The sequence below is a fragment of the Oncorhynchus keta genome, chromosome 14 (genome assembly GCF_023373465.1).
Source record: "Oncorhynchus keta strain PuntledgeMale-10-30-2019 chromosome 14, Oket_V2, whole genome shotgun sequence".
Lineage (NCBI taxonomy): Eukaryota > Metazoa > Chordata > Actinopteri > Salmoniformes > Salmonidae > Oncorhynchus > Oncorhynchus keta.
This window is the reverse complement of record NC_068434.1, coordinates 63,753,171-63,766,135: the sequence shown is the minus strand read 5'-3', so window position 1 is coordinate 63,766,135 and position 12,965 is coordinate 63,753,171. Positions and strand designations below refer to the sequence as shown.

The 12,965-nt window shown below is 41.0% G+C and overlaps 1 protein-coding gene across 17 annotated transcripts in view; it reads right to left on the bottom strand.

Annotated features, from left to right (window-relative positions):
* LOC118393767 (B-cadherin-like) overlaps positions 1–12,965 on the bottom strand; it is a 59,708-nt gene that overhangs the window by 36,720 nt on the left and 10,023 nt on the right. Inside the window, exons 17-20 of one of the 17 annotated variants that reach the window (XM_052462098.1) lie at positions 9,952–10,196; positions 9,679–9,821; positions 9,351–9,575; positions 9,044–9,261 (exon numbers count right to left, since the gene is read on the bottom strand). The exons of 15 other annotated variants lie outside the window; for them this stretch is intronic. In XM_052462098.1, coding sequence (XP_052318058.1) covers positions 9,065–9,261; positions 9,351–9,575; positions 9,679–9,821; positions 9,952–10,196 — 810 coding nt within the window. In that variant the 3' untranslated portion in view covers positions 9,044–9,064. The remainder of the gene's footprint in view (positions 1–9,043; positions 9,262–9,350; positions 9,576–9,678; positions 9,822–9,951; positions 10,197–12,965) is intronic. One more of the 17 variants, XM_052462096.1, reaches the window with a different exon arrangement.

The following is a 12,965-nucleotide window of genomic DNA, read 5'->3' as shown; positions in this document are numbered from 1 at the left end:
TGTAAAACTGACTATCTTACCGATCCTTGACTTCGGCAATGTCATTTACAAAATAGCCTCAAAAACTCTACTCAGCAAATTGGATGCAGTCTATCACATTGCCATCCGTTTTGTCACCAAAGCCCCATATACTACACACCACTGCGATCTGTATGCTCTCGTTGGCTGGCCCTCGCTTCATATTTGTCGCCAAACCCCCTGGCTCCAGGTCATCTATAAGTCTTTGCTAGGTAAAGCCCCGCCTTATCTCAGCTCACTGGTCACCATAGCAGCACCCACCCGTAGCACGTGCTCCAGCAGGTACATTTCACTGGTCACCCTCAAAGCCAATTCCTCCTTTGGCCGCCATTCCTTCCAGTTATCTGCTGCCAATGACTGGAACAAATTGCAAAAATCACTGAAGCTGGAGAATCATATCTCCCTCACTAACTTTAAGCACCAGCTGTCAGAGTAGCTCACAGATCACTGCACCTGAACATAGCCCATCTGTAAATAGCCCATCCAACTACCTCATCCCCATACTGTTATTTTTTTTTTCTTCTCCTTTGCACCCCAGTATCTCTACTTGCACATTCATCTTCTGCACATATATCACTCCTGTGTGTAATTGCTAAATTGTAATTATTTTGCCACTATGGCCTATTTATTGCCTTCCCTCCCTTATCTTACCTCATTTGCACACACTGTATATATACTTTTTTTTCTATTGTGTTATTGACTGTATGTTTGTTTATTCCATGTGTAACTCTGTTTGTGTCACAAGTGAGAACTTGTTCTCAACTGGCCTACCTGGTTAAATAAAGGTGACATTTAAAAAAAGAAACAGGCAAAGAGACTAAGTGGAGGGTATGGTGAGGGATTATGCAGAAATACCCTTCTGTCTGGTGAGCTTTCATATGAAACAATGTATTTGAACAAAGCTGCATTTGATTATCATCAAAAGTGCACACATACTCAATCTTTAGCAATGATACTATATTTCAGATCATGTTAATGTATAATTTTCAGGCACAAATAAAAATGTTTTGTAAGTACAATAGAATTAGCATGGCAAGCCATATGATTTTGCAACCTCGGGAACTTTACTGTTGGCTGGTCATTAATCAAATGTTGAAAATGATGTAGGTGTTTCACAGTTACTATCACTCTGAAGATGGACTCCTTTAAATAATGGGACAACTTGTACTTTGGGGTTAAAGGTCAGGGCATGGAATGTGAATGTGGTGAACAAGCAAGTCCCCTTGGTTGAAAACAATCTCAGATAACAGATAGAAAATAGGGCGGGGGCTTTGGCTGATTTTGATGGGCCTCTACATTTTACCAAGCTGCATCTTTCGAGGACTTGAGGGCTTTTTTTCCAACAACAAGTGGACAGATAGAATTACCCCCCCGAATCCTTCCACCCTAATCCACAGCAGCATAGTGGCAGGGTTTTGGTATCAAATGCAACACATAGCATTCATACAAAGTGTGTCAGGGAGCTACAGGAGCAAGATATATTTATAAACACTCACTGTGGAAAATATTCTACAAATCTGAATCGGTGCAAGGTTGTGCTGAGGTCGTTCATAAAAATATCCCACCAGGCCAGATAGCATCCGCTGGATAGACTAAAAATAGCCCCACTTTGTCTTCCCAGGGGCTATAAGTGGCAAATGGGATTGTATTACTATGATACTAGCAATGGAGTAGTGGCATGCTTATTATATTTATAGGCCTAAACGTTTGTATTAATATCCATATAGACATGACCCGGCTGGATATCCCAACCCGGCTGGATAAGTCAAGCTGAGCTTGCATGCACTCATGCTTTGACAATGTTGCCATGGCGGCATGTGGGTGTAGGTAGTCGGGGTATGTCCATGACGCGCTGATAGGCCAACATACACTGGAAAAATGTCAACTTTGACCCACTCACTGGTGCCGATACAGGATTCCTCTTGTCTAAAGGCTGTAGGTACTATCCCTATAATGTACAGTGCTATTTTAAATGGATCTATTACCAGATGGTCTTTAACACTTTTCATTGATACAGATTTTCCAATAGACTGATACTGTATGACCCCATGCCACATCGACCTATTGGAAACCAGTTTAAAAATAGATAGATACAGTGCCTATTCAGATCCCTTGGATTTCCTTACATTTTAATGTGTTACAAAGTGGGGTTAAAATGGATTGAATTTTCTTTTTTTGTCAACAATCTACACAAAATACTCTAATGTCAATGTGGAAGAAAAATTTTAACATTCTTTTAAAGATTCAGACAAATTAAATAACTAAAATATAGTTGTTGCATAAGTATTCAGCTCCCTGAGTCAATACATTAGAAACACATTTGGCATTGATTACAGCTGTGAGTCTTCTTGGGTTAGTCTCTAAGAGCTTTGCACAGCTGGGTTGTGCAATACTTGCCCATTATTCGTTAAACAATTCTCAAGCTCTGTCAAGATGTTGGGGATCATGGCAGCAACTTTCAAGTTTTGCCATAGATTTTATCGCAGATTTAAGTCAAAACTGTACCTTGGCCACTCAGGAACATTCACGGTCTTCTTGGTAAGCAACTCCAGTGTAGATTTGGCCTTGTGTTGTAGGTTATTGTCTGGCTGACAGGTGAATTCATCTCCCAGTATCTGGTGTAAAGCAGACTGAAGCAGTTTTCCTCTAGGCTGTTTCCTGTGCTTCTCTCCATCCCGTTTCTTTTTATCCTGACCAACTCCAGTATTTTCTGATGTCAAGCATACCCATACCATGTCGCCGCCACCACCATGCTTGAAAATAATGAGGCAGTTACTCACTGATGTGTTGAAATGGCCCCAAAGGCTTTGCATTTAGGCCAAAAAGCGTATTCCTTTGCTGTTTTTTTTTGCAGTATTACTTTTAGATGCATATTTTGGAATATTTTCATTCTGTTTATTTGTATTCTTCTTTTCACTATTTAGGTCATTATTGTTGAGTCACTACAATGTTGTTGATCCATCCCTAGTTTTCCCATCACAGCCATTGAACTCTAGCTGTTTCAAAATCACCAATGGCCTCATTGTGACATCCCTGAGCAGTTTCATTCCTGTCCTGCAGCTCAGTTCAGAAGGACGACTGTATCTTTGATGAGTCTGGGTGGTTTAATACATAATCCACAGCATAATTATTAACTTGACCACGCTTAAAGAGATATTGAATGTCTGATTTGTTATTGTTACCCATCTACCAATCACTGCCCTTCTTTATGAGGTTTTCAAAAAGCTCCTTGGTCTTTGTAGTTGAATCTGTGCTTGAAATTCAATGCTTGACTGAGGGACCTTACAGATGTTGTATGTAGGGGGGACAAAGGAAGGGGTAGTCATTCAAAAATCATGTCAACTACTATTATTTCTTACTGAGTGAGTCCATGTAACTTATGTGATTTATTAAGCCAAATTGTACTTCTGAACTCATTTAGGCTTGTCCAACGACTATATTTTAGCTAAGAATGTTTTATTTATCTTAAATGCATTTTTAGTTTTTTTCTCCCACTTTGGCATTACATAATATTTTATGTAGATTGTTGACAAACAAAATGACAAATACATTTGAATCCTACTTTGTAACACAAAATGTGAAGAAATCTAAGGGGCCTGAATACTTTTGCAAGAGCTTTAATCAAGAGCTTGATATTCAGATACAACACCAATGCAATTTCATTTGTGTCTGCTGGCGGAAATACAGACTAATTTAATTCTGTTTAAAGTCCGTTGTACTTCAACATTCAACAAACATTTTACAGACAAATCACTTATCTATCTTCCTTCACCTCTCTTCTCTAGAGCACATGTGCTTTTCATGATTTCTGTGATGTTTTGGGTCTGTGACGTGAGTTTATTGTAAGATAGCTGTCACAAGTTTTATCTAACGCACATTAATACTATCTAATCACTAACCTACAGTAGTTTCTCATCACTACCACCAACTGATCAAAATAAAAGCTCTACACTGGCTATTCTCAAACGGGGTTATGCATAACCCTATGGGTACGCGCAATGCCGTTGTGGGTACGCCAAATAAAAATGTGATTCACATTTTCACAGTCAATTTAGATTTTCCAACATTTGGGTATTGTTTTTTCTCACCTGAGTATCCTCTTTTCACTGCCAAAAATCTAATTAAACCATCTAGTGTTCAGTGAAATAACACAATGTCAAATACAGGTAGCCTAGTCAAATAATTAACATCCAATCACATTAACCGTTTCTCTCTAGCTGGAATTCCACTAACCGTTGGTATGTAGCCAAACATAGCTGCTGCTCATTCCGTTTGCTCGAACTGCTACTACCAGCAGTACTACACCTGCACCTGTCGACGACACAAGTTGTTCTGCTTCCATGAGCACATCCAATGCTAGCATCAGTAATTCTACATTTGTTGCTAGCCCGGCTAGCATGGACACTGACAGTTGTGAATCTGATGCAGCCCAACAGACAGGGACGTTGGACCATCAAAGAGGTGCAAATACTGTATGTTGAGAACTACATTGATTTGGGGTTCACTTATATTGGGAGTAGTGCCTTTCCTAAGCCACAGTGTGTTATATGTGCAAAAGAACTATCTCACAAATCGATGAAACCTTCCATCACTCTTGCGCAGACATTTAGAAACGAAACATGCCAATTTGAAAAAGGAGTCTCGGGAGTTTTTTGAGCGAGAATTACGATGACTTTTGAGTAGTAGGACATGTATAAAAGCAACAGATATCCTGAAAAAAAAATGGGCTAGAAGCATCATATATGGTGAACTACTGAGTGGCTAGGACAGGAAAGCCCCATACTATTGTGGAGGACTTAATTCTTTATGCTGCCGCGGATATGGCTGGGACAATGCTGGGGGGAAAGGCCCCAAAAAACTATAGACAATGTCTTCATCAAACATCACTGTTTCACGACGTATCAGTATCATGGCAGATGTTTTGAAACAATTACTGCTTCACATACAAGCCAGTGAATTATATGCATTACAGCTGGATGAGTCAACAGATGTGGCATATACCAGCTCCTGGTATATGTCCGTTACGTTTATGGGGGGTCAATTAAGGAAGACATCCTCTTCTGGAAACCAGGACAACAGGTTTTAAGTACATCTTAAAACATCTTATCTTATGTTTTAAGTACTAGACATCTTTGTGACATCAAATGGACTTTGGTGGTAAAGATCTGTTGGTATCTGTACTGATGGCACAAAAACCATGACAGGGAGACATGGTAGAGTGGTAACGCGAGTGCAAGCAGTTGCTCCTGACACCACTTGGGTCCACTGCAGCATCCACGAGAGGCTCTTGCTGCCAAGGGAAGCCTGACAGCTTCAAAGGTGTTTTGGACACTACAGTGAAAATTGTTAACTTTGTTAAAGCAAGGCCCCTGAATTCTATTGTACTTTCTGCATTATGCAATGATATGGGCAGCGACCGTGTAATGCCTTTACAACATACGGGAGCACGCTGCTTATCAAGGGGCAAAGTATTGACACATTTTTTTAAATTGAGAGACGAGCTTAAATTTTCTTTACTGACCATAATTTTCACTTGTCTGACCGCTTGCATGATGACAAGTTTCTCACATCTGGACTATCTGGGTGACATTTTTCCTCGCCTGAATGATCTGAATCTTGACAAAATTGAGGCTATGATTAAGAAGTTGGAGCTCTTCTCTGTCTGCATTAACAAGGGCAACACACAGGTCTTTCCATCATTGTATGATTTTTTTGTATGCAAATGAACAAGCTTACGGACAATGTCAAATGTGATATAGCGAAGCACCTGACCTGGCTGGGTGCGCAATTACGCAGGTACTTTCCCGAAACGAACGAGACAAACAACTGGATTTGTTATCCCTTTCGTGCCATGCCTCCAGTCCACTTACCGATATCTGAACAAGAGAACCTCATCGAAATTGCAACAAGCGGTTCTATGACAATTGAATTTAATCAGAAGCTGTTGCCAGAATTCTGGATAGGGCTGCGCTCAGAGTATCCTGCCTTGGTAAATCGGCTGTTAAGACACTGATGCCCTTTGCAACCACGTACCTATGTGAGAGTGGATTCTCGGCCCTCGCTAGCATGAAAACTAAATACGGGGACAGACTGTGTGTGGAAAATGACTGAGACTCTCTCCAATACAACCAAACATTGCAGAGTTATGTGCATCCTTTCAAGCACACCCTTCTCATTAATCTGTGGTGAGGTAGGTAGCCTAGTGGTTAGAGCATTGGACTAGTAACTGAAAGGTTGCAAGATCGAATCTCCGAGTTGTGGTTCTGCCCCTGAACAAGGCAGTTAACCCAATGTTCCTAGGCCTTCATTGAAAATAAGAATTTGGTCCAACTGACTTGCCTAGTTAAATAAAGGTATTAACCATTTTTGATGAACAAATAAGGTTTTATATGTAAGATGGCTAAATACAGAGCAAAATGATTGATTATTATTATTTGTGCCCTGGTCCTATAAGAGCTCTTTGTCTCTTCCCACGAGCCAGGTTGAGACAACAACTCACACTCATTCTTATATTTAAGGGAGGATTAATGGCAGGTGAATCCCTGGATCAGGCCCAGGGGTTGTTTCAAATGGAAATAGAGAGGCAGAGCTCTATGGAATTGGAAACTGAAAATTGAAAACCAACTCATTCGCGCAGAGCATACGTTTTATTATTACTTTTTATTTTAGTCTACTTGGTAAATATTTTCTTCTTCTTGAACTGCACTGTTGGTTATGGGCTTGTAAGTAAGCATTTCACGCAAAAGTCTACACTTGTTGTATTCAGCGCATGTGACAAATAAGGTTTGATTTGATAGGGACTGTAGGCCCTCGTCAGCCCAACCCAGAAGCTAGAGTTTGGCCAGGGCCAGTTCACACTGGGTCAGAAATAGCCCCACTGCCTCTATTTTTGACCTGCCTGCTGCTGTATGGGTATCAGGTCCATGCCTCTCTTGCTCTGGCTACAGGGTATTTATAGGGTGAGAGGAGTCTTTTGTGGTGTCACAGTGGCTATAGTTCGGAGCTGCTGCGGCGTCAGCTGACTCACACGTCATGGAGAACGGCGACAGAGATCAAGATCACGTCTGGAGCCGAGCCTTGTGTTTGTCTACCATCCTCATCCTCTGGGTCTGTCCAGTAAATGCTGGTCAACGTTTCTACCAAACCTCTGAAACGGTTACATTCATATTGATCTCCACAATGTAAGTAGTTATAGAAGTTGTCCATGGTTGACCGGGTCCATGGTGTCCTGCTGCTAAAGAATTCTGTTGATATAAATTGAGTGTATCAGAAAGGTGAAGGATGGGCCGAGGCGGCTCCAGCCAGGATATGCTGAGAAATGCATCTGCCAGTCTCCACTAAGATCCCCCAGCAACACCCCAGGGATCGGTGGTACCAGAGCCCTGCCCCATGGGACAGTGTAAGACTAAACAAATTGGATATTGTGCCATGCACGAGTCTAAACGTAACCTATAATCTCCATTATAAACTGGATGGTTCGAGCCCTGCTTATTGGTATTTTAATAGGATCCCCATTAGCTGTTGCAAAATCAGTAGCTACTCATATTTGTGCCCACACAAAACATGACAACACAGAACATTAATAGACAACAGAACTACATACATAGATTTTTTTAAATGCACACACAGTTTGTATGTATTGCTATCTAGATCAAATAGGGAAGAGTCATTGTGCCGTGAGGTTTTGCGTTCTGTTTTTTGAAACCAGATTTGCTGTTTATTTGAGCAACATAAGATGGAACAGAGTTCCATGCAATAATGGCTCTATATAATTCTGTATCCGTTCTGGATTTGGGGACTGTGAAAAGAACCCTGGTGGCATGTCTGGTGGGGTAAGTGTGTGTCAGAGCTGTGTGTAAGTTGACTACGCAAAACAACTTGGGATTTTCAACACATTCATGTTTCTTATAAAAAAGAAAAAGCGATGCAGTCAGTCTCTCCTCAACTCTTAGCCAAGAGAGACTGGCATAGTATTTATATCAACCATCTGATTACATTGAAGAGCAAGACACGCAGCTCTGTTCTGGGCCAACTGTAGCTTATCTGTTTTTCCTTGCAGCACTCGACCACGCAACCTGACAGTAATCAAGATTAGACAAAACTAGAGCCTGCATAACTTGCTTTATGGAGTGTGGTGTCAAAAAAAGCAGAGCATCTCTTTATTACAGACAGACCTCTCCCCATCTTTACAACCATATGTTTTGACCATGACAGTTTACAATCTAAGCCAACGGCAAGTGATTTAGTCTCCTCAACTTGTTCAACAGCCACACCATTCATCACCACATTCAGCTGAGGTCTAGAACAGCCCTTAGCCGTGGTATATTGGCCATATACCACACCCCCTCAGGCCTTATTGCTTAACTACAGCTTGTACAATCTGTTCTGTGGGTATGAGGAAATGCCATCATTCACCTACCCAGACCTCTTCCAGTCAATCATCGCCATCTAGTACCTCAGCAGTGAATAAATGTTAGTTTTATTAAATAAACGACAACCCATCACATGTCCATCATTGTACTAAAGGGATATCCTTTATACATCATTCACTCTTCAGAAGCATGAAAGAAAAAACAATTTGATTATAATAAGAAATACCCAAACTTAGATATTTATCAAACATTTTTAAAAGCTATTATTGAGCTTGTTAATTCATCTCAGTTAACAAAAAAATCCTAAGGCTTATTAGGCTTTCAGTAAAATAAACGTCATGCTTAAGGATAGTCTTTATAGGGAGAACCTAATGGGCTTGTTCTGAGCTAGTCTGGTGAGTCCCCTTTCACCTGGTCATCCTCACCACCTCCCTCCTCGTCATAGTAGTAGATGACATCGTCCTCCTGAGGCTCCTTCTCACTACCTCTTCCGCAGGAACATGAGCAGCAGAAGAGACAACACTGGAGCACAACATAAACACAGGGCCTTAACACACTAGTACATCACTGTGTATTAACAATTACATATGTACGCGTCGAGGACAGCACTGACTAAACACTTTAGTGCCGAGTTAAACAAATGAACAACTTACATAGGAGTAGTAAGACTGCTCCTAGAATTCCCAGAATGCTAGAGGCCCGAAGCCTGTTACAGCTTCATCGGTGCACTGAACATCCGCTCCTTTGCAGTCACACACGGAGGCCTGGATGGTGCTTTCATGGTGCAGGCCCTGGTTGTCAGACACTCTCAGGACAACCATGTAATCTCCACTGTCCAACACAGTCTTCAGTGTCAGGATAATGCCCGTCTCTGAAATGGAAAACAGGTAACATTTAACAACGCAATTGTTTTAAAGGGGGGTAAAGTACTGTAGGTCTGGGAAAAAAATCAATACATACTTGTGTCGTTCATTCTGGCAGTCCAGCTAGAATGGGACGACCCCTGAAGCTGTACGGTGTATGGAGCAGCAAAGCCCGCGCTGTCTTTATCAGTGACTGACAGCAGCTGTGGGGAGGACTCCTTGTTGCAGACCCTGATCACACTCTCGTCGATGGTTGGAGCATTATCATTCACATCCTCCAGCTCTATGATAAGGGTGCCAGTGCCAGTTGCCGGGATTTCATCTGCATATCCAAATTAGAGCATTGTCACTCAGGGTCAAGTTTAGGGTGTGGTCATTTACTACATTTTAAATATTAACATTAGAAAAAGGGAACATTTAAATACCGTTGTCGATGCCCAGAACAATAACAGAGTATTTGTTGTCTTGGACAAAAGTGGATTCTCTGTCCATGAGGCTCTTGACTTTGATCAGCCCAGTGTCTTTGTTGATACTTAGCCATCCAGCAGGATCATTGCGTATCTTGTATCTGTGTAGTAAATGTAAAAAATAAATAAATAAAAACATTGCTTACAATCTGTACAGTTGTCATTTGAAAAATGTTTTCCTCTTCAAATCTTACAAAACATAATAAATTGTAAATGAAGTTCTAATCTTACATGACTTTCTGATTCCTTGCAGTGTCTGGGTCTGTGGCGGTGTACAGAACCAGGTCACTGTCAACAGGGAGGTCCTCAGGTTTCCTGATAATCTTCTCCACTGGGGTGAAGACTGGAGCTTCATTCACATCCTCCACATTCACTACAACAGTAGCAGTGGAGGTGGACAGGCTGATTGCGAATGGGACTTCATTCTGCACAGTGACCAGCAGAGTGTACTTGTTGTTCTTCTCAAAGTCAAGCGGCTGTGTTGAAAGAACAGAAAAGTCTATCAGCATAGGAATCCTTCAGACATAGAATCAGGATAATTGCATTTATATCAACAAGCATACTCTCCCCCTACACATTTGGACAGCGTAGCCAAAACTTTATTTTGCTCTACACTCCAGCATTTTAGATCAAATGTTTCATATGAAGCGACAGTACATACTGTAACGTTTATTTTAGGGTCTTTCCATAACTATGTTTTACCGTTTATAAAATGTAAGCACTCAATGTGCAGTGGGGCAAAAAAGTATTTAGTCAGCCACCAATTGTGCATGTTCTCCCACTTAAAAAGATGAGAGAGGCCTGTAATTTTCATCATAGGTACACTTCAACTATGACAGACAAAATGAGAAGAAAAAAAATAATCAGAAAATCACATTGTAGTATTTTTAATGAATTTATTTGCAAATTATGGTGGAAAATAAGTATTTGGTCACCTACAAACAAGCAAGATTTATGGCTCTCACAGACCTGTAACTTCTTCTTTAAGAGGCTCCTCTGTCCTCCACGCGCTTGCTATTCAGTGGTCTGTGTGGTCTCAAGTCCAGGATTAAGGTTCTCTTTTCCAAGCTTAAAATTATAAACATTCAACATTGGCCATGCTGTCAATGAAGCAAGATTTGTGCCGCGCTCAAAACTGTTAACCCGTTAACGCGAAATTTGACTTTAGTGATTAAGACAACTAGGAACCCGGGGGGAAAAAACAGCTCCGACTGGGAAAATATGTTTTTTACGGTCATTCAACTCAGAATTGTAAATCCGGAACTTTGGTCTATTTTCACCTCTTATTTTCGCCTACTGTTCTGACTTGGTGGTGTACATGTAGCCTATAACCTGTTTTAGATAAATGTAATCATTGAATATTATAAGAGCTTTCATTGTCTGCTAATAAGCCCCTTTTATTTATCATACGGTTCTGACTTGGTGTACAGGGACAACATATAAGAACGGTCCATGTTTTGAATTCTGTCGCTGTACATTTAAAAAGTGCTGATCAAATAGTTACAGTGCCTTGCGAAGGTATTCGGCCCCCTTGAACTTTGCGACCTTTTGCCACATTTCATGCTTCAAACATAAAGATATAAAACTGTATTTTTTGTGAAGAATCAACAACAAGTGGGACACAATCATGAAGTGGAACGACATTTATTGGATATTTCAAACTTTTTTAACAAATCAAAAACTGAAAAATTGGGCGTGCAAAATTATTCAGCCCCCTTAAGTTAATACTTTGTAGCGCCACCTTTTGCTGCGATTACAGCTGTAAGTCGCTTGGGGTGTCTATCAGTTTTGCACATCGAGAGACTGAATTTTTTTCCCATTCCTCCTTGCAAAACAGCTCGAGCTCAGTGAGGTTGGATGGAGAGCATTTGTGAACAGCAGTTTTCAGTTCTTTCCACAGATTCTTGATTGGATTCAGGTCTGGACTTTGACTTGGCCATTCTAACACCTGGATATGTTTATTTTTTAACCATTCCATTGTAGATTTTGATTATGTTTTGGATCATTGTCTTGTTGGAAGACAAATCTCCGTCCCAGTCTCAGGTCTTTTGCAGACTCCATCAGGTTCTTCCAGAATGGTCCTGTATTTGGCTCCATCCATCTTCCCATAAATTTTAACCATCTTCCCTGTCCCTGCTGAAGAAAAGCAGGCCCAAACCATGATGCTGCCACCACCATGTTTGACAGTGGGGATGGTGTGTTCAGGGTGATGTGCTGTGTTGCTTTTACGCCAAACATAACGTTTTGCATTGTTGCCAAAAAGTTCAATTTTGGTTTCATATGACCAGAGCACCTTCTTCCACATGTTTGGTGTGTCTCCCAGGTGGCTTGTGGCAAACTTTAAATGACACTTTTTATGGATCTTTAAGAAATGGCTTTCTTCTTGCCACTCTTCCATAAAGGCCAGATTTGTGCAATATACGACTGATTGTTGTCCTATGGACAGAGTGTCCCACCTCAGCTGTAGATCTCTGCAGTTCATCCAGAGTGATCATGGGCCTCTTGGCTGCATCTCTGATCAGTCTTCTCCTTGTATGAGCTGAAAGTTTAGAGGGACGGCCAGGTCTTGGTAGATTTGCAGTGGTCTGATACTCCTTCCATTTCAATATTATCGCTTGCACAGTGCTCCTTGGGATGTTTAAAGCTTGGGAAATCTTTTTGTATCCAGATCCGGCTTTAAACTTCTTCACAACAGTATCTCGGACCTGCCTGGTGTGTTCCTTGTTCTTCATGATGCTCTCTGCGCTTTTAACGGACCTCTGAGACTATCACAGTGCAGGTGCATTTATACGGAGACTTGATTACACACAGGTGGATTGTATTTATCATCATTAGTCATTTAGGTCAACATTGGATCATTCAGAGATCCTCACTGAACTTCTGGAGAGAGTTTGCTGCACTGAAAGTAAAGGGGCTGAATAATTTCTCACGCCCAATTTTTCAGTTTTTGATTTGTTAAAAAGTTTGAAATATCCAATAAATGTCGTTCCACTTCATGATTGTGTTCCACTTGTTGTTGATTCTTCACAAAAAAAATACAGTTTTATATCTTTATGTTTGAAGCCTGAAATGTGGCAAAAGGTCGCAAAGTTCAAGGGGGCCGAATACTTTCGCAAGGCACTGTATATCGACTATGTTCGTCCTAGCTTGCTCGTTCATGTCTCAATCGAAATTACGGATTGCTTCTTATCTGCTTGTCATCCCCTTATGCCATAGTTTGCACCTCTCAATTGTCAGTAAAAAAA